At 39.0% G+C, this 22,485-nt stretch overlaps 1 protein-coding gene across 5 annotated transcripts in view; it reads right to left on the bottom strand.

Moving 5' to 3' along the window:
- The window catches only part of syne2a (spectrin repeat containing, nuclear envelope 2a), a 72,156-nt gene that overhangs the window by 16,363 nt on the left and 33,308 nt on the right, over positions 1–22,485 (bottom strand). For 4 of the 5 annotated variants that reach the window (XM_028439262.1, XM_028439264.1, XM_028439265.1 and 1 more), the window contains 19 exons: positions 21,959–22,141; positions 21,698–21,847; positions 21,363–21,539; positions 21,123–21,278; positions 20,889–21,044; positions 20,463–20,633; positions 20,115–20,248; positions 18,345–18,531; positions 17,471–17,653; positions 17,287–17,388; positions 17,038–17,192; positions 16,708–16,855; positions 14,953–15,047; positions 13,616–13,847; positions 11,202–11,393; positions 8,690–8,797; positions 7,592–7,747; positions 5,241–5,399; positions 2,355–2,521 (listed from right to left, as the gene is read on the bottom strand). In XM_028439262.1, coding sequence (XP_028295063.1) covers positions 2,355–2,521; positions 5,241–5,399; positions 7,592–7,747; positions 8,690–8,797; positions 11,202–11,393; positions 13,616–13,847; positions 14,953–15,047; positions 16,708–16,855; positions 17,038–17,192; positions 17,287–17,388; positions 17,471–17,653; positions 18,345–18,531; positions 20,115–20,248; positions 20,463–20,633; positions 20,889–21,044; positions 21,123–21,278; positions 21,363–21,539; positions 21,698–21,847; positions 21,959–22,141 — 3,011 coding nt within the window. The remainder of the gene's footprint in view (positions 1–2,354; positions 2,522–5,240; positions 5,400–7,591; positions 7,748–8,689; positions 8,798–11,201; positions 11,394–13,615; positions 13,848–14,952; positions 15,048–16,707; positions 16,856–17,037; positions 17,193–17,286; positions 17,389–17,470; positions 17,654–18,344; positions 18,532–20,114; positions 20,249–20,462; positions 20,634–20,888; positions 21,045–21,122; positions 21,279–21,362; positions 21,540–21,697; positions 21,848–21,958; positions 22,142–22,485) is intronic. The other variant, XM_028439263.1, reaches the window with a different exon arrangement.

Below are 22,485 nucleotides of genomic sequence, written 5' to 3'. Positions count from 1 at the left end.
TAATATAAATAATTATCATGTTTTGACTTTTTGGTCTGTGTTAGCAGATCAATAGTCAGCCAATGGAGTTAAAGTACAATTAATTGCGGTTGACTAGAACCACTGAGCTACACTAAAGCTAATGATGACTAAAACCAGTGTAAAACTATATTAATTTTTTTTCTGCACATGCTGTCAAAGGTCAACACAACAAGAAGTGCAATCATTATGAGACAGCAATGCATGTTTTGTTATTGCAATGAAATAAATTAATTTATTTTATTGCTTGATTGTGACCATCACCAGCCCTCCCTAAGGAAGGGTAAGAAACATTTTATTATAAGGAGGATATAAAAAGGGAGAGCAGTGTTACACCGAGGTGGAGGGGGAGGGGGAAGGGAGCAGGGAGCAGGGAGGAGAGACTGAAGGCAGGAAATAGAAAGGGTGGGGAAGAGTAGATTATTTTAAAGTGAGAGTGAGATGTGAAGTTGTATTAGAACATATTGTGCTTATTATGGGGCTAAGGAGCCCCAGGCCACCTTCCACGGCCGAGCATATATATATATATATATATATATATTAGTATATATTACTAAACTAGAAAGCAGACCTCTACCACTTCCATTGCATTGTCACCTAAATGTTAGATTCAGGATATTGATCCATTTCATCCCCAAAATCTAATCATTTAACAAATAATAAATATTACAATTGGGACAAAACTTTAACCTTTACTGCACACAGACTCACTTGTATCTTTAATCTCACTGTTTAGTGTTTGAAATCTTAATGATACCGATCAGTGGTCACTTAAAATGTGCAGAGGGGCTTTTTGAGTGGTCAGGAAGAAGAGATTAATAAACTAATAGATACCAACAAACACCGCCCCACCCCACCCTCCTTATAGAGTCACCCCGCTGACTGAGCTCATAAAGAGAGGGCTTGTCAGTGTAGACGTGAGGACATATGGCGCTGTCTGAGACTTAATCAACATTTTGTGGTGTCGGTGGGGGCAGGTTTGACGTTCTCTGCCTCAGGACTCTCCATCTGTTTGTGACGCTCCAGGTTGGACCTCTACTGTGTGTACATTACAGCTTATGTATGTCTGACAGCTGCAGAGCAGAGCTCACTAACAGCAGGTGGATGGAAACCCACTGCAGCTATACAGTGTAACTACACACATACAATTATAGCAGCAAGATGATGATGATGATATAAATTTCATGCAGTAGCAATTAATAATTACCCACACATGCATTACATGTACAGTATATGTGTTCATATTTCCTCCTCTATCTTTTTTCCACTCTATATATTATTATCATTATTACTTCTACTACCACCAAAACAAACTCCTTGTACTGTGAAAACTATACTTTGTAATAAAACTTTTTCTGATTCTGATTCTGACTCGCATATGTTTCATTTTAAAGCAGGTATTGTGCTCACCTTGAATAAATCACCATCTGTCTTTAACCTTTTACTAACACTCCTTAAAGGCAATGAGAATGTTTTACTTGTGCTGTCAAATATTTGATAAGTTTCTCTGTTCAGAAGTTATAAAAAGTAGAAAAAAATCGAGATAAAAGCTTTTTTTGGTATAAATTTTGGAAGATGCAAACAGATCAAGTTTATGGCTAAAGAAGAAAGTAGTGGCTCGTTTTAGGCAAAATGTAACAGGAGGATAAAAAATGTCTGTTCATTGGCACATTTGATAATTTAGCATAGCGTGAGTTCATTCAAGCCAGCCACACCTTAATCAACCAACAGCCCAGATTGGCTCCCTATTGGCCAAAGCATACAGGATGCACTATTTATACTGTGACAGCTGCCTCTTACCTCAACAAGCATCTCGCACCCACCTCCACCCCAACTACTCTTGAACTCTTCCAGGTCAGTATGTATCCAATTAACTGGGTGCCATTTCATTTTCATTAACATCTGCTCTGCTCTGTTCCAGGGGGTTTCTGCTAACCGCTCTCCTTGCTTTAGCCTTTAGCTAGGACACATGGAAGGTCAGGGAGGAGTGCGCTCCTGGCCTACGGCTTTCCACGTAAGCACGCGGACATGGCAAGGAGGTCCCAGAACAGACCCATACCGCCAAACATAAGATTGCATGTACATCAACGTAAAGCGCTTGAAGGCACTATATAAAATTCAATGCATTACTATTGTAAAGAAATCATTTATTTTGACTAAAGTGGTCCTGACTGAATTATTATTGGCTCTAGAGGGAATCACAGATCAATCAAAGTTGAACACTTCAGTGAACTGGATCTTTTCTTAGAGGTTACGAGACTCGGTGTGACCTCAGACAGTGAGGGGTTAACTAAACAGCACATCGCTTCAACACTGAGCCGCATAGCTGCCCTCACCTGGATTCGATGTGGTGAAAGAGGCTGTGCCAGCGCTGGTTAACCTCCTGCAGGGACCCGTGCACCTGACTCTGCTTGGCCTCAGCGCTGGCCAGCAGCAGCTGCTCCCCGAGCTGCTTCAGGTGGCTTTTGTTCTCGCTGAACAAGTTGATTTCCTCCATGCAATCCTGTGGATCCAAAACAGCACATGCTGCACATTTAAACTCATAATGCATGTTTTTTTAAGGCTTTCTCCAATGAGTCTTCAGAATCTTTTGCTGATCAAAGTGTGCTTGTGTTCTTTGTGATGATCAAACAAATGTCCTACTCAGAGCCTCCAATTTATATACTTTATTATTATAAAGTGTATGCCCAGGGACCACATGTGGCACATGGTCCTTTTATGCACAAAAGAACAACAAAAACACACAACAGAAAAATACAGAACAACAACAAATATAAATAAAATGACTCATAATACATAAAACAACAACAAGATACCAAACGACAACATAAACACACAAAAACCCACACCAAATAAGAGACAAATACACAAAACAATGACAAAATGAACAGAATGAGAAAAAATACACAGAATTAATTTCAAAAACACACAAAACAAAAACACACAATAATCTTTGTTGTTTCCTGTATTAATGCTCAGATTGGTCATTATCCTAAATGCTGACATGAATTTGAATAAAATGGCCCTTCGATCAAACAATCACGTTTTTGTGGCCCCTAATGTGATGAAAGTTGCTAATGTTTATCTTAAAGGGATTCATTTGCATCATTTAAAATATTATTTTCATTTTAAATGATAATATTCATAGACAAACACTGTCCCTGTAAATATTTGATGTCTATTCTAACAGTTGTGGTAAAATCTCTATCGAAGCAGATGATATCCATCTCTTCCTGTTAAAAGGAAGTTTTTCCTCCTTCCCTTTGCCTTGTCTCTCATTCATAATGTTCCATCATTTATTTAAAGCAAAGGCTGATCAAGCAGCTCAGATCAAGGCAGTAATCATGTCAGTAAGGAAACAACAAAGCTTTTAGTGTCCTGTGTGGAGATCCTAATTTAAGTATGCCATCCATTTAACCTGTAGAACATTTATTTTTAAACTCTGAACATAAAATCTGTCAAAGGGAAAAAGCTTCCACTCCTCCTTTGTCCAACATAGAAGCTCCAATCAACCACCTGAAATTTCCCCACTCGTGTCACACTCACACTCATAATAAACACGGCTCCTCCTCCTGAATGATGATAAATGAGACGACTGTTCTGATTGAACACTGCATCACATTCCACTCCAGGCTAACATTGACTCAAAACAATGCAAATAATAATTTCTCACTTACGGCTGGAAATCACAGCTAAATATGGGCTTCAATTCAAGTTTTTATATCAGAATCAGAATCATGCATTTAATGATCCCAGGAGGAAATTACTTTTGTTACACTGGCTCTAAGCAAGAAATGACAACTAAAATGAAAAGAAACACTAACAAAATCATGATTAAAAGTAAACAAAAAGACAGAGACAATTAATATATTCATACTAGAATAGGAATAAGGATTAAATGCATGTGCAAATAGACATAAAAATACAATACAAATCCACAAGATTATTAGAAGAAGGTATATCATTAAGGTACATCACCACCTGGATTTATTGTTCCTTTATCATCATTACAAGATCTTGTCAAAAGATTTACGCATCTCTGAACAAAAATAAATGTTATTTAATTAAAACTTAAAGGGATCCTCCACTGTTTTTACAAATCTGGCCTAAAATCTTTGAAATGTCCTTTTATGGTCAAAATGCCAATTTAATCAGGAAAAGTTAAAGATATGAAAGAAGATAAAAACTGTTGTGATGAGAAAAATAATCTATGACTGTAGAGGGCAAAAGTTCCAACTCTACAGTTTGGTAGTAGACAATGGCCATGTTTACATGGAAGCTTTAATTCCTCTTTAATTCAGAATAAAACTTAATTCCTCTTTAAACTGACCTTGTAAACACTTCATTCCGAATGCAAATTTAATTCCAAATGAAACTTAAATCCAATTAGGTTGCTGGTTTATTCCAATTTTAATTCGATGACGCACTGGTGATGACATAGTCCAGGATAACCGTGAACACGAAGAAGAACACTTTAATTCTGAATAATTTAATTTGAAATAACTCATTCCAAATAAAAAAACATTATGTAACCGTAGCCAATGACGCAGAGAAGAAGAGCTCAGTAAGCAGCTGACGCTCTGGTTAGCGAGTAAATCACGGACTTTTGAAGACACACAAACCCTGAGAATAGAAGTCCTTTTGGGTGGGAGTACTTCAACAGTCGGTGATTCACATCGATATCTTTCACTTTTCCTGATTATTTATTGCAACCAAAAGCAGCACAATTTGGCATTTTGAACAAAAAAGCTTCTAAATAACCTAAAAAGCAGGTTGAATGCTTCACTCCAATATAAAACAATGGGATGTTTACAGGCAAATGTGGGTGTGTGACGTCTTCAATCGTGTGATTTGTAGATGGCGGAATACAGGTTTTAAAATGGTAAAGTAAATGGTAAACTTAAAAGTGAATGAAACAAATATGGTGCAAAATAATGCATTTTTGTTAGGCACAGATCTTCTAATGTGGACATTTCAAAGATTTTAGGCCACATTTGTAAAAACAGTGGAGGATCCTTTGTATAATATTAGTGTCACATTTGTATATACACTACCAGTCAAAGGTATGGACACACCTTTCCATTTGAATTCAAGGTAAAGGTGTGTCTAAACTTCATGAAGAGATCATGGTACTCACTCACACACTGTGCTACCTGACTGTTTAGCACCTGATTATATATCCAATTTTGTGTAAAATCTCTGATTAAAGCTGCAGCACGTACCTTCTTTAATTTCTCCACCATGTCCTCGATGCTCAGGTCTCCTCTGTGGCACACTTTGTTCTCCATCTGAGTCAGCCAGTCACAGAACTCTTTGTTCTTGTCATTGAAGATGGTCCAGGCGTTGAGGCGGTCTGCTATTTCTTGCTTGCGCAGAGAAACCTGGAAAAAGTCAAAGTGACATGGGTGTCATTTAAGCATTACTCTACAGGTAGTCTAATAAAAGATGGTTTAAAGAATCTATTAAAATTGGCATTTTTTTCATGGGACATTTGCACTGCACGCGTTATTGTGTTAGACACAGTGGTTAAAGTACACCTTAGACTTTTTTTGGCATTCTGTAAAATTTATTAAATTTAGCTTTTTTTATAAAAAAAATAAATAAATCAAAAAAATCCCAATACTTTTTTTGGGTGTTTGCTGCAATACACACTGCAGTGCAGCCATAGGTCCCCAAAGTAAATGCACAAAGTGTCACACAAAACAGAAAAATACACAAAACGACTCCAAAAACACACAAAAAGACAATAAAAACAGAATCAGTGAATACACAACATGAGGGTAAAATATACAACATGACAACAAAAATACACAAAATAATAAAAAAAAAAAACATACAAAATAAGAGAAAAAAATGGCAACAAAAAGACAAAATAAAAGATATATATAGAAAAAACAAAAACACACAAAAATTACTACAAATATACACACAACTCTTTGTAGTTTGTTTCCGGGATGTTCAGATTGATAATTTATCTAAATGTTGACATTGATGTTGATCAGAACAATACATTTGTGTGACATGCACTGCAATAATAGTTGCCTGTCTCTGCAGTAGTGCAACAAGAAAAGATTGTGACCCAAATATTTTCCAGAACAAAGCCTTTCTAAATGTGAGTGAAATGACCTAAAGCTGATGACTGAACAATTTAAAACCTCTACAGTGTAAAAAAAATTGTAATTACTGTAAATATCACTCTTTTATGCTAAGGTGACGTTATGGCTCAGAATAGGTTTATCTAATTTCCTCAGAGAGTCGGTGTAATTTAATAAAATGAACAAGTTTCATTTTCCTAATTACAGCTTAAAGCCATTAGACACGTCATTACACAGCTGAGAAGGGGGTCAATGATCATTTGGAGGTTAAGGGGCTTAGCATCTTTCCCTCAAGGCATCTTCCATTACTGTTCAAACTCATTATTTTTCACTCCAAAGAGCCCTGGTTTGGATATTAATGCAGCACCTCTGTCAGGCGGAGAGTTCAGGGTTCACTGTGTGCGACGGTCACCATGTGAGGACTTTGTGTTGAACCTGGAACAATAGAGCCTGTCCCCTGAATCCCCTGAGCCCAGCTAAGCCATCTGCTCCTCGGAGCCATTCCAGTGGCTTCCCCCACTTACAACCTGTTAACCGTGCAGTGAAGTGGCTCAAAAAGAAGCCATGATTAATCAAATACCTTAAAAAAGTCAACTTTGTGATATAGTCAATGTTTCATAATTCAAACTGCGTAAATCCTTTGAAAGCACGTAGAGATTTATTGCTTTGTGCTTTTTGATCATAAGTTTGGGATGAACTAAAACTAAACCAAAAAGCTGAAGAGAATAACGTGGGGTTCATTGATAAAACATCTTGACTATAACTGTGTGGAATAATGAACAAAAACAACAACTAACATAAACAGCCAGCGTAAGCTAGCCTGTTAGCTTATTCCTTGTTCATTTGACACTTCTTTCTGTTCACAGGTGATAGCTCTGATATTATGGTGAGTCTACTTGAAAAAAATGCAGAAAGTAAACATTTTGAGTCCTAGCAACTTATGCTAACTCTGGAGCAGGTGGAAGCATTGAATCTATCATCCAATGTGCACAAGTAGCTCCAAATCACTGCATAACACAACTAAATGTGTGCTAGTTTCTCAGGAACAAGAGTGCATTTGTGTTGTTGGCTCAGAGACTTAACTGCAGGAATTTGGAAAAAAGCACTTTCCCCATTGATGCAGCCTGTTGTGCTGCACAGATTTATTAGATTACACGACAAGCTCAGGGTGAGACTCACAGGAACTCTCATACTCAACAAACTGTTAGAATTCAACACTAATGTGGAACATTAATGAGGTTTTTGAAGAAGAAAAGAGTGCATTAGAGCTGATGATTTAGTAATCTAACAAACAGTGTGTGTGTGTCAAGGCAGAAGCTTTGTCTTTCTGAACACCACTGGCTGTAACTTTCCCTCCTTCTTGCCCCGTCCCTCCCCCAAACATCTGCCTCCACCTGCTTCCTCTCAGATCTCTACCAGCTGAAAACAGATGATTTCTTTTTTTTCAATATATTTATATTTTGATCATCCCTCCTTACCTTCATGCACAGCTCTTCCCATTGACAGTGGAGCTGCTCCAGTTGCTGCTCCAGAAGAGCCGAATCACTGGCTGCCACATACTGGGACAGGTCCGTCTTCATGGTGGCCACTTCTCTCAGTCCACTGGCCAAATGCTGCAGAAACACCTCGTTCTCCTGCATAACACATACACACACACGTGTGTGAAAACTTCAGCAATCAGTCGGACCCTCCATGCACAAGTTAGAGGCGTCTTTCCACCTCGATTGTGTCCCCTCTGACCGTCCAGATTAAAGTAACGGGTAGGGGACAGAGGGAGGGGAGAAGGGGTGATAAGGGGGAGGGGAGTGAAAGCATGGTGGCATTAAATACGAGAAAGGGGTTAAACAACATGGGGAGGGGTAGAAACTAGTGATTTTTCAAATGATTTGGACCATGAGGGGAACATGTAAAACCTGTACATTTAGGAAGAACATGCAAACTTTTCAGGCATTTTTCACCTTTTACCTTTTGTCAACACGTGTGAAACCTAACTTTAAAGATGAACTGATCATTTTGACCTTCTATATCCGAAAACAGAGAAACACTCAACATTTTGCCACATTATGACTTGGTTTTCTAAACCTTTTTCCTAAAAGATGAGAAAGTAAATCCGTGTAAATGTCTTAAATTGTTCTTTTTGTTTAGTGTTCATTCACGTACAACAAAAACTGCTCAAGGTTTCACTTAAACTCAGTGAATCACAGTGACATCACTCATTATCTGATGTTATACTTATCAATATGTTGTTCTGCAACACTTGTCCTGTGATTTAATCATTTAAGGCAGTGGCTATCCGTACGGTTGCCATATCAATATACAAACATTCGATCCATACGCAGCGCCACTCATTAGCCAGGTTAGGTCACGTGACTAAGACTATACCCAACTGTAAACCTAACCCTAACCCTAAAAATTGTTGCAATTAAGGGTCATAACCTAACCCTAACCTTAAACCTAACCATAACCCTTACCATAACCCTAAGACACTACGTACGTGTACTTCGTAAACGTACCAATAGCACCGGGAGTTGTCCGTACGGCAACCGTACAAATAGACACTTTCATCATTTAATCACCTGAATGAGAGCTTCATCTGTGTCCTGACGACCCACTGATTGGTTCAGCTGCAGCACGTCCAGGTCAGACATTATGTGGTTTATTCCATCCTGACACCGAGACCAAGTCTACACAAGCAGCGTGAAACAGAGATGAGAGAGTATGACTCAGGCGTGCATATCCAATAAATGTCTTCACACTAACACGACTGAGGACAGATAGAGAAGCTGAACATGCTGTTATCTCCCAGCTCATCTCTGTGTGTTTGTCTTTCTCTCTGTGTGATCTTTGACGTATTCACAGGGATTTCCTTTCTCCTGTTTGTATCCTGTTGCGCTTAAAGAGGTTACCACAACTTTCCCTGACCTCTGTGGTCACCCAAACACAAATGCTACGCAATTACACACAGGACCACACTGCAGACACACAACTGCAGGGATGATGGATCACATCATAGAATAAAAACACCATCAGCATCGTTTACTCTTTTCTGCACTGTAAGAAGACATTTGTTTATATGTTTTATCATTTTAAATGGAGCATGTTCACAGTAACACAGGCCTGCAGTGAAGGAATGAAGGCAAACACTCCAGTGACCAGCTGTCTGTGGGTGAGGATCACTGAGAGATTTGAGCTGCTCTTTGATCCTCATTGGCAGGAGATGAGTGCCAGAGCAGCACAGCAGCTATCCTGTGTGTGTGTGTGTGTGTGTGTGTGTGTGTGTGTGTGTGTGTGTGTGTGAGATCAGTGTCTTAAATATGGGTCACGCAAAGAAGACAATTCATAGTGGATTGTTCGGATCGCACGCACGCGCACACACACACACCACACACCCACACACAACACACACACACACACACACACACACACACACACACACACACACACACACACACACACACACACACACACACACACACACACACACACACACACACACACACACACACACACACACACACACACACACACACAGTTAATGTAGACTTTGCCACATTAAACATCCACATTATCAGACAGACGGATGGACGGACAAACGCTGGTGAAAACATTACCTTCTTGGCAAAGGTAACAACAACAAAATGACTACAACAATACTAATAAAATGGACAAATTTACTCATTCAAATACACAAAACAAGAGCACTCTTTGCCAGATACTGGCAGATATCTGGATCACTGATCCTGATCATGGTATTATGATCATTCACACTTTAAAGGCTTGGAAGGAATTGCTACCCACCTTAATAATGATACAGCAGGTCCAAATGTCTGAGCACCCCCATTTTTTTGAAAAATTGCGATGGATCTGATCCAAATGAAACTCGGGGTAAATGAAGAACCAACCCGACATATGTCAAGTTTCATAAAGATTGGTGAATTACCAACCGAGATATGGATTTCTGAGAATTTTTTAAATTGATCCAGAATCAGTTTATTGATCTGGATCACCTTCAAAATGTAATAGAATCTTCCTCTGTCTTTGGTTAAAATTTTGTCAAAATCCATTAAGCACTTTTGACAATCCTGAAAACTGTTCAACAAATAAATAAATAAATGAAAGAGCTTGTGCAGCGCAGACTTTCAAAAACGCCCAATTTCGTTCTCAGCTGTTTCGACATTTTGATAGAAGTCACAACCCGACATCAATCCAGGAAATTTGAAAGAAATCAAAACTTATTCAAACTGTATAGGAATTTCTGAAAGTCGTAAATGGGTTTTCCAATGTTAATTTCCCAAAATCGCTGAGTCAGCAATCTGGATCGGATTTGCATCCTGTTTGGTCAGATGTTGCATGTTATAGCCTTACATCGTCCTGCAAAATGTTGAACAAATCGATGAAGATCTGACGGAGATTCGAGTTGGAATTTTCCCCCATGCTAAAGATAGGGAATTTCGCAATTTTTGATATTTTTTGTGACCTTGATCTTGAACCTACGTTCACCAACATTGAACGGTCTCATCTGTGCCCAAAAAACAATTAACAGAAAAAAATTGAAGTGGATTTGTCAAAAATTTAGGACACTATCATGTACACAAACAGACACACAAACAAACATACAAACATGACCACCAATATACTTTCAAAATCCAGTTTTCAACAGTAATAAACGCCGCTAAAAATATGATCTCCTTGGTGGAGGCAATGACAGAAAAATAGAATACAACAACAAGTGCAACAAAAACACACTATAACATTATTTGTTTCCTGTATTAATGCTCAGATTGGTCATTATTCTAAATGTAAAGAGTAAAATGTTTTGGCCCCCAGTGTGATCAAAGCTGTCCATCTCTGCTTTAAACATTTGCATGTTAAAAATTACGTGATTTATTTTTAAATGTGAGGTTAAAATAACACCTGTTATTTAATTACAGAATGACTTATTTACAAAGAAAGAGGTATACTCTACACTGAAGCATTGATTTCATACATATATTAAAGTTAGGAAGGAGAACACAAACATGTTCCTGTATGACCACTGCACGTCGGGAGGGTTTTCTTGTGTTTGTTGGAGTGTCCCTGAGGTCTTACCTGCATGGTTGACCCAACCCTGTTTCTCCCTCTGCTCATCAGTGAGACAGTTCGTTCCCAGGCGTCCTCCAAGTCCTGAAGCTCTGACAGCAGTCCACATTGACTCTCTGTCGTGGTTTCAAACAAATGTTTGCCAACGTCCAAAGTTTGGTCGCACAGCGGAGCATGTAGAGCCAGAGATCTCTCCACGCTCTTTGGATCATGGCACGGGAGAATAAAAGTCTGTTGTTAGCATCATTTAAAAAATGGAAATAAATACATAGAAAAATGATAGCAGCAATTAAAGAATTTACATCGTAAAGTATCAGCAGGGCTATTAAAGGGGACATATCATGGTTTTAAATCCTTCCTTTTTACATATAAATCATACAGTTGTGGTCTATGTAAAGCGGAACTGCAATGCTTGGGTCTGAATTCCTCATTATTATAGCTCCACCCCTTTTCTACCCCTTTTCTGATGTGCTTCTGAGAGCAACTCGTTTTGGTGCGGTCTCTTTAAATGCAATTGAGACACTCCATACCCCGCCCCCTCTTCAGGTGACACTCGGTTCAACTCCACCCTGCTCGGCCATTTTTGTAGTTTGATAGAAGAGATACGGCTATGTAGCGGCGCAGAAAAAGTTTATTCACACGTTATTTACAAAATGTCAACAACGGAAGACTTGTCCATCCAGCCTTACATGTTCGAGCCAGGCGAGCGAGATGAAAATGAAGATGATGAACCTGCAGAACTCTAACAAGTGAGCTAACACAAGCACCGAGCTAACGCTAGCGCCGAGCTAACGCTAGCGCCAAGCTAACGTCACGAAATGCATTTTAATACAGTCTTTTCAAAGACAAAAACGGCAAAATGAAATGACTAAAACGAGCACACAGCGCTAACATATGAAGTCTGAAGACGGTGCAACTGCTAATGCTAACAAAACAATGACAGGGACGTCTTATCATCACACTTTTTAGCGTTATTTACAGCTTACCGAAGTGCTCTGTTCGTCGTCTCCAAAGATAGAAGGAATTGAACCCTCAATCAGACAAAGTCTTTCGGCAAATCCTTCTTTATACTGGTGGAGGTTGCTGAAGCAGTCATCCTTGAAGTGCTTCACGCACACAAAAATGACCTTACCCACAGATGTGGGTACATTTCTGTGAAAAATAAAACTCAACCAGGCACTTTGAAAAAGTTCTGATGCTGGGAGACGGTGTAATGAAGCGTGTGGGTTACTACATCCAACAACCGAACATTTTGACTTATCCTCTCGTAACTTCGGCATCCTTGAGCTTGGACTACAAAATAAAAGCGAGAAATAAAAATGGCGAATTGCTCGAAGTGTTGGACCTGGAGTTGATGTACTAATTTGGCAGTTCCGCTGCAAATACTGTGATGTAATAGTTCAAAAAACGTAATAGAGAATAGAAAAATCGAAACAGATTGAAAAATATGAGCAAAACAGAATATAAAGATATCTACGGAGCACCTGATGAGACTAATTAGATTTTTTCTGTACTTCTAAGCACTCTAAATATACAACAAAATGCATTTAAGGGCAAAAAAAGTGGATTTAGCATGATATGTCCCCTTTGTCCCCTCAGGTGGTAGTGGGTTGTCTTCTGATCGAGAGGTTGGGGTTTTGATCCCAGTACCTGACTATGTGTCGAAGTGTCCTTGGGCAAGACACTGAACCCTAAGTTGCTCCCAGTGGTCGACTAGCGCCTTGCATGGCAGTCCTGTCCCATTGGTGTGTGAATGTGAGAGTGATTGGGTGAATGAGCTGATATGTAAAGCGCTTTGAGACTGCTTCAGTGTGGTGATAAAGCGCTATATAAAATCAAGTCCATTTACCATTTAAGTGAGTTTGGGATAAAATGTCAGTTTTTTAAGGTGAAGCAGGTTGATAGGATCAGATAACTGATCAAGTTCTTCAGACATTAAAATCTCCCGTACATTATTACAATCTCCCTGTTGCTTACAAATAATGTGTTTTCTCCTGAAAAGGAAAGAAGATGAGCAATTTGTTGCTATATTTAGTGACTTCTTGTCTTTTAAGTTGAAGCAGGTTGATAGGATCAGATAACTGATCGGGTTCTTCAAACATTACAATCTTCCGCACATTATTACATCTCCCTGATGCTTACAAATTATGTGTTTCCTCCTGAAATGGAAAGGAAAGACAAGCAGTTTGTTGTGATATTTAGCAACTTCTTTCTTGTTTTTTAAGTGACTAGCAACAAGTCGAGCAATCTTTTCTCTCATCAAACCACTCTAGGCTTTGTTTCCTGTAAAGTCTGCCTCATTTGGACCTATGTGAACATGGAATCAAAGTCTAGAGCGCATCAGGGAAGGGAATTACTGCTCATCAAGACATCAACTTATTTAAATGTGAAGAGGTGAGGAAACACAACCAAACAACACTGACCTGGTAAATATCTGCCCACCGATGAAGCTGATGCAGTGTGCATATAGACGGTCCAGTAGGGGGCAGTATGGAGTCGATGTCCCTCAGCAGCTTCCAGAAGAATTTCAACCCAAGACTGTAAATCCTCCACAGTTTGAGCTGCTCCTTTATCCACAGCCTCTTCTGTTCTACTGCAGCCACAGCGTTGAACCAGCTCGTCTTAATAAGGGCCACTTGTGCCACCAGTTCAGCTCTGTTCAGGAAAGACATTCTGGGACATCAGTGGACAAATTCAAACAGTATTCCAGCAGCAGTTGGACTTCTACAGACCAGCATTATAAGCCACTAGGTTGTTTCCCCCGTAAAGATGAGTCTTTGTCCTCATCTGATGAGAATGAAATGTACCAGTCTTTATCTCAAATATCCTTATTTAATAAATGTAGGATATAAGAATGAAATAAACCTCTATCATAAGCTTGGGTGCATTTCTTTAAGTCACGTTGTTGTTCCTTAAATTTTAAAACTATAACATTAATTGATAGATTAATAGGAGTAATGAGCGTTAAAGTAGAGGTACGATTATTTTTCCAAAAAAGGAAATTAAATACATAAAATTAAAAAAATGTTCTTCTCGCTTACAACCAGATGGTCCAAGAACTGGGACCAGGCCTCTGATTTAAAGTGTAAGTAAACCTCAGGTTCTGGCTGATGTGCATCAAGGCAGTAAATAAAGAAAAAGGCCTTGATTGTGGGTGGAGCTCCTGGAGCAGTTAAGACACGCCCAGTTTTTACTATAAAATATTTAAAGAACACTATGATACGCCAACTAGCGAATCAAAACTCACTGCACCTCTCTCCATTATTCTCTGAATCCAACCAACTTGCCACAGATTGAGTTCACAGGTGATAGTTTTTACAAATGGGTGGGGCCGACAGCGGTGGTTCATGATGTAAGAAGCCACCGAATTTGTCTCAGACCTCCATTCTCAAAAACTTTGATAAAAACATCAAGAGTTGGATAAAGAATCAACCATCAACACTATTTCATATCAAATACATTTGTTTTTAGAAGATAAAATTTGTTTTAGTTTAGCAAACTGGGGGTTCCCCCAAATAAAAGTCCAGACCTTAAATCAACTGTGATAATTACAGCTTTATGTGCAAAAAGGCACAAGTAAACCAACTGGTATTAACCTAAAGTAGGGTTTCCTCTGAGTGAAAAATGCCCTTCATTTAATTTACGGTAGATCTCGACTTTGGATCCAACATCCTGTAAAATCGTTAGCAGCTGCTTGTCTGTGAGACCTCATAAATCCCACATGTTGTTCTTCACAACCGTATCATTTTCCTCCAATTACCTTTCCTCTGCCGTTACTTCTGCCAAGCGCTGTGCTGCATCACCCAGAAGACTCTGCAAAAGCTGATGTCCGCTATTCATTTCAGCCTGGAGCCTCTAAGAGAGTGAGAGGAGCGCAGAGAGGAGAACCATACATCACTGAGGATTCATCATAATAATCACATCTTGTTGTCATTATGCTACAAAAGGGCACACTTTTAATCACACCACTAAAAGATTAATGGGCCCAACATCTGAACATGAAGACACCAACATAGAGCAAATGCACCTGGGAGAAAAAATAAAGCCCTTCTGAACCTTCTATTCTATTCTACTCATATATGTTGTAGCATACAATATTATTCTACAACACATAATACTGTTATTATTGTAAAATGGTAAATGGACTTGATTTAAATAGCACTTTATAACCATCATTTACCCAAACACTCACATCCACACACCAATGGGACAGGACTGCCATGCAAGGCGATAGTCGACCACTGGGAGCAACTTAGGGTTCAGTGTCTTGCCCAAGGACACTTCGACACATAGTCAGGTACTGGGATCGAACCCCCAACCTCTCGATCAGAAGACGACCCACTACCACCTGAGCCACGGTCGCCCGTGGATCAGGTGTATTATTATTATTATTGTACATAATGTACATAATGAAAATAGAAAAACAAAAAAAGGTACATCAATTTTCTTAAAGACAAATATGCAAAAACATTCAAAGGTCCACACAGTAATTACACTCTTTTATTTAATAAAAGTGCTGGCTAAAAGCTCTAGAATGGATTGCCTGTTTTAAATGTAAATTGAGAACATGCAAACCCCGCTCAGAAATGCAGCCATTTGTATTCAAACCATAGTCTTATAACTAGAACAGAAATGGGCAACTTTTATTACATTATCAACATCATGTAAGCTTTAGACTAACGAAAGATCTAAACATTTATACAGGTAAGAAAAGAAGCATTTGCATGTTTCATTTTGTGTTTTTGGAATAATTTTTAGTACTTTTCTCTTTTTGTGCATTTTTAGAGTTATGTATGTCCTTTTGTGTGTTTTCCCTTTAATTTTGTGCATTTTTGGATTAATTTTGTGTATTTTTGTTGTCTTCTTGAGTTTTTTTAATTGTAATTTTGTCTATTTTTGAACTCATTTTGTGTATTTTTGTTGATGTTTTAAATGTTTTTGACTTATTTCTGTTATTTGTGTTTATGTTGACATTTTGTGCGTTTTTGGACTCACTTTGTGTATTTTTCCCATCATTTTGTGTTTTTGGAGTATTTTTGAATAGTACTTTTCTCTTTTTGTGCATTTTTTGAGTTAGGTGTCATTTTGTGTGTTTTTCCTTTCATTTTGTGTATTTTTGTGCTCCTTTTGAGTTTTTTATTGTAATTTTGTCTATTTTTTTAACTCATTTTGTGTATTTTTGTTGACATTTTAAGTGTTTTTGACTTGTTTCGTGTATTAGTCTGTTGTTTGTGTGTTTTTGTTGACATTTTATGTGTTTTTTTTACTTGTTTTATGTTTTTTTTGCCAGTAGTTGTCCATTATTTGTAAAGCGTGAAACAAAATATAGTCAGTACAGAACTAAATAGCCTTTTATGTGTCATTTGATGGAATTCAAATATGTCCAAAAGTTGCCATTTAGGTCAAAGTGATGATATTGGCAGGATCCCATTTTAAGAGGATTACTCTGGGGTTTAGTTACTCTTTATGGTAAAAAAAAAATATCACCGTTTTGAGAGCCATAAGTAGTGAGTACCTGATGATCTGACATCCTCCGCCGAAGGTTTGAGGAGGTCAAAGGTTGTTCAGACTTTGACTCTTGCTCCAGCTTTTCCTGAATGGAGATCAGGCATGTGTACTTCTCCTGGAAGCTCTGGGATTTCTGACGCTCAGCCTGCACCACTCTACAAAACATTTTCGGACACAAATACACATTAATGTTTTATACTGCCAAAGACAATAAAAATATTATACGTGCTGTGGAATAGAGAGAAAGCAACTAAATGAAAGTTTATTAGGCTGTTTTATCACCTCACATTCACATTAAAAACCCTCTTCTGTTGTATTTCAGTCTAATCTCTCTCACCTGAGGATGTCAGAGATGCTCGACACACTCTCCACCCACTCCTTGCTCACACAATGGAGTCTTTCCGTCTCCATCTTGCTTAGATCCATGTGGGTACTCATCTCTGTGATTTCAACCAAAGATGGAAGCAGATCGCTGAGGTCTGAGAGAACCTGCTGCAAACCCAGGAAGGTTCAGTGGTTAGAGGTCAAACAGTGTAGCTAAAGGTTCGGTATTATCATTATTTGAAGGTAAAGAGGTCTGACAGACCATTGGATAGGCAGTGCTGTATGAGAGCTCTGACAGATTCTTTGCCTTCACTTCAATGAGCTCCAGACGAGTATTAAATGCATTCTTTTCCTCCGAATCCTCCTTAAAACACAGCAACAAGTGTTTAATTAAACAGTAAGAACATTATTAATATGTAGTTAATTGTTTTTGTGAAATTTTTCACCTGGAGATTTTTCAGCTTTCCTGAAATTGTTTGGTTCAGTAGCAAAATATCATGTGACAGCTTGCTGGTCTCTGATTCGATTACACTTCCAGGCAGCAGTTCCAATCGACCAATAAGAGACTTGGACACTTTCAGGACTCCTCCCACAATGCTTTGCAGTTCTTCAGCTGACTTCTGCAACTTCTAGAGCGCACCAAATTCAGATGAAAAAAACAACACAAAAAATATGATATTTGACCTTACTTAGGTTTCAGAAACATGCCAATTATGAAACGTTATATAAACAATACGTTTTCAAAATGTATTAACTTTGATCTCTTCAATTCAACCTATGATCCTGGGTAAAATAAATGAAAATCCAGGCTTTTCTATTTGTTTTTTTTTTAAAAACAAACAAATAATTGCAGTCTGGATGCAATGAAGCACATGGACGAGGCAGAGAAGAGGATGAGCTCAGGTGTGTGAATGGTGAGCAGATCATTGCTAATATTTCAGCCTGTTCATTTCCAAGAATGCAAAAGCAGTCTTCTTGGAAAAATAAACATTGATGAGAAAGCAGCGTTTAGACTCTCTGACCCAGCGACAGGCACAAGATGAGTCATCGGCTCCCAATGGAAAGCAGGCTACGCTTTCCTCTCATTCGACTGGTTCTGTTTGCTCCTGATGAGCGCAAATGATTCACTGTTTCATCTCTGTGCCATAAACAAATAAAATTCACTTTGTGGATGCTTCAGAATTAATAAAATGTTTTAAAATAAAACACTTGCTTCTCCTTCATCTTATCTTTCAGTTTAACCTGAGATATTAAAAGTTTAAATAAACAGAAACGATCATAATCCATGATGATATATCTCAAAGGTGTGCTTCGACTCACGGCCACAGAAGAAGCTGTTCTCTCCTCAGGTGTGTCAAGGGGACTTATAAGCTCCTCCCACTGCAGCCGTAACTTCTGCAGGCGCAGGGCACAGCTTTCAGAGACAAGAGTGTACTCCATCCAGACAGACATGGCCTCTGCTGTCTCCTCCTGCTTGTCCTTTAGCTCCTGGATTGTGTCTTTCCACCTTACAAAACAGAGACAACAATGTTGCAAGCTCATTGTTCAAGAACTTTTTTTTATGGTCATGCATCCACATGTCAGCGAAACTTGTGTTCACAGCCAACAGCATACGTGATAAATATGAGAATAAGATTAAAAGCAAAATACATTAGAAATAGAATAGTGCAACAGTGGCTGGCAGTGTAATTGATTAGAGCTGGGCAAAAAAATCGATTTAATAGATGAATCAAATTTGTAGATAAAAACGATTTTTATTTTGCAAAATCGAGTTTTTTATTTTTATTTTTTTAAACCATAAACCATAAACCATAAACCATTTTCCCACCATAGTTTTTTTTGGACTTTTTCGCGTTCCGATGTGATCCAGCCTCCTCTTTGTTTACCCTTGGAGTAGGCTATGTGTGTGCCACAGGCATGTTTATTTTTTTATTCGCACTATGCTGAGATGCTAAGGGAAGAGTTTATTATGTTTTTAATTGTAATGTTATATGTTATAAAATATGTAGTTATATGATTTATTAATCAGAACATTGAAGCTACTGTGAAGTTGCTGTTGCACTTTTGCTTAAACCTGGGTTAAAGCTTGACATAGTTGAATGACATAACCTCATTTACCATTTATTTTAGGATTGTTTTATGCATTTTAACTCTTGAAGACAATCACAGCAATAAAGTTGCACTTTTAATTATATATCTGATGTCTGCAGTCATTTTTAAGTGCATTGTAAAAAAATCAAAAATCAAATCGGAATTTTTTCTTGGCAAAATCGCCCATTTTGATTGAAATTTTGATTATTAAGAATTTCAAAATGTTCAACATATTGCAAATATACAGGCTAAAGGGGAGGTGTGCCATCTGTATTCTGGCTGTGCAGGGACCGGAAACCCTTCCATGGTGTTCCTTTGCCTCAGACACTGAATGAGCTGTGATAAACTTCAGTGATCCTGAATTAAATTAAAATGTCAAAGAAGTTGGATGAATTGTAAATAAAATATAGAAAGACTGCTGGTAACCCAGGGTAAATTTGATTGTCATGGGTTTGTTACTGGGTTTTTCTGTTTGTATGTTGCATGAGTCTATTATTTATACGTGTTTTTTTTATTATTCATTTAATTTCCTTCCACAGTTTAAAGCATATGTAAACCATGTCAAGATGAGTATTCAAATATGTGGATGGATGAGTGGATGAATGGATGGATGGATGGATGGATGATGGATGGATGATGGATGGATGATGGATGGATGATGGATGGATGATGGATGGATGATGGATGGATGATGGATGGATGGATGGATGAATGGGTGCATGGATGAATATATGGATGGATGGGTGAATGGATGGATGGATGCATGGATGAATATATGAATGGATGGGTGAATGGATGGATTAATGGATGGATTAATGGATGGATTAATGGATAGATTGATAGATGGAATGATGGAGTGATTAATGGATTGTTGGGTGAATGGATGGATGACAGATGAAAGCATTAATGCATGGATGGATGGATGGAGTGTTCAATGGATGGGTGGATTGAGTGATTAATGGATTGATGGATTCTGCGTCCAATCCAAACGCCACTGACCGTTTTTGCTCCGCCTTCATTTCTTCTCTCAGTGCTTCTGCTGTTTTGTGGTGAAGAGTCTCCTCAAGACGTTGAAAAGATCCTTCGATGACCGTCCAGAGTTTTTCTCCTTTCTCAGTCATCACCTGAAGGTCCTGTAAAAGAAACATTTATTATATTTTTTTATTTATTACTACAACTCATTTGAAAATGTTTCAAATGAAGTTTGGTGAAGATCAAGTCATTCATCCTGAAAGCACTAAAGTGCTTCTGTGCGTTTAATAACAGCGTTCAGTTCATCTAGTTCCACCTAAATTAGTATCTTAGAATCTTTCTGATGAAACTTTCACATTACATGTCCTTGCTGACCTGGAGGAGTTCTGCATATCCCTCCGCCTGTTCTGGGGAGAAGAAAGAAGCTGGATGCTGCTGTGAGACACAGCGCGCCCTCGTGGTAGTCACGGCAACTTCCCTCAGCTTTGAGTGGAAGGTGGTCCAGTCATCCACATTCTGCTGCAGAGCTGGTTTCTGAGCATCCAACTGAATTACAGCAAAAACAGTAAAAAATACAACACACATAAAGCTCTGTAGTACTGATTATAGAATAATAGTAAGGAAACAGATCACATGATTGTACATGCATTTATGTCCAATAGTTACAAAAGAATAGACGTATTGCATGGTTTAGTCATAATATATTGTTTTGGCCACAACCACTCTGGTAAATTCAAGATGTCTTTTCCTTTGTGCAGAAATGGAAATTTTATCCAGTGACGACAGCAGAATGCTTTGTACCTGTTGACCAAGTTCCTCATAAGCCTGACAAAAGCTCTGTGCCTGCTCAGAAAACACCACGTCACACGAGCACTCAGCGACCTTCCCCTCACTCGCTCCAGCGCATTTCAGTTCCAGCACGGCCGCGGTTACTTCATTCCCTCTGCCTACGAGCTCCTGGAAGATAATCAGCAGCCTGAGATGAGAGGAAAGTGGGAGGATAACAGTGGTTGTTATTGTCACATGCAGCCATACCTCCCAGTGCTGCAGAGTGTGACGGACCACGCTCTGACTGCTGAGCTGCTTCAGCTCGTCCAGTTGCTTCCTTTGCTCATCAATCCAGATGTGATGATGCTGTAACTTCTTCTCCCTGTTTGCACACGTGTGATGCATCTGTTCACCTGCACCAATCTGAAATAGTGAAGTTTAAGGATGTGTTTAGCTTGTATCTGATTTATATTAATCTCACGTATGATTTTCTAGCTGGATAAAGACCTGACTCTCAATTGCTCTGTGAAGCTCCAGACACTCCAGCCTAATGGTGCCCAGTTCTTCTGCGAAGGCCGAGAATTCAGAGCGGCGAGCCTGGGCGTCCTCGCCGACTGTCTGAGGCTTTGGCTGGCACAGGAAATCAAGGAGAAGTTGTCCATTGGACACTCCCATCTTTAACGCCTGAAAAAAAGCACAAAATATGGAAAATATTTCAAAGTTTTCCTCCAACAGTGTGTATCAGAGGCTGTTAGTCATGTCTGAGCCTCACTGATAAGGCACAAATGATGATGCATAAAGGCAGTTTTTGGAGAGCTATTGAGTGAATAACACGCTCAGACCTTGAAACGCTGCAGGACTTCAAGGATCTCAGCTGCATTTCTGGCCTTGGAGACTTGTTCCTCCTCCTGTTTAAGTCGTGCCTGCACTGCTTCCAGCCAACGGTGCAGGTCAGACAGAAGCTCCCCCTGCTGCTGCTCTGACAGCAGACACTAAACAACAGGACAAAGGAAAGGAAAAGACCTTCACACGAGGGCATGTTCGCCTATTTTTCATTTCACAGGTATTTTCTCCTGCAGGGCGTGAATAGTGAGACACTCCACCTGCTGCAGCCGCGCTTGTGTCTCGCTCAGATCAGAGGTAAACTGGTTCCAGTCGACCTCGGCCTGGTTCAGCATAGCTCTCACTTCAGGAGAGTCGGCCTCTCTGAGGTGCAGGAGCTGCGTGGCATTTTTAAACACAGACGTCTTCAGGGCTGACGTGGCTTCCACCTCCATGGAAAAGTCCTGAAGAACAAAGCATTTTATCTGTGATTTTATCAAAGTCAAAAACTAAAGTTAGCAGAATTGCAATGATTAAGCTGTCATGCACAGTGATGATCGTGTTTCAGTGTCATTTGTAAAGTTGCACTCAATGGCTGTGTTCGAAATTGCATACTAACTCAGTGAGTATATACTGTCTAATATATACTAAAAGTATTGTGAGGAGGATTAGGATGATGATGTTCCCACTGAAGTATACTTCCAAGCTCTCAAGAAATGTGGATGTTTGCCTTTTAGCTTGAAGCTGGTCCCAGGACGATTTTATGTTCCGCTCGCAAAGCATCATGGGAGGGTTGAGTATGACTATT

Source organism: Gouania willdenowi, chromosome 24, assembly GCF_900634775.1.
Source record: "Gouania willdenowi chromosome 24, fGouWil2.1, whole genome shotgun sequence".
Taxonomy (NCBI): domain Eukaryota; kingdom Metazoa; phylum Chordata; class Actinopteri; order Blenniiformes; family Gobiesocidae; genus Gouania; species Gouania willdenowi.
This window is presented reverse-complemented; position numbering and strand designations above follow the sequence as displayed.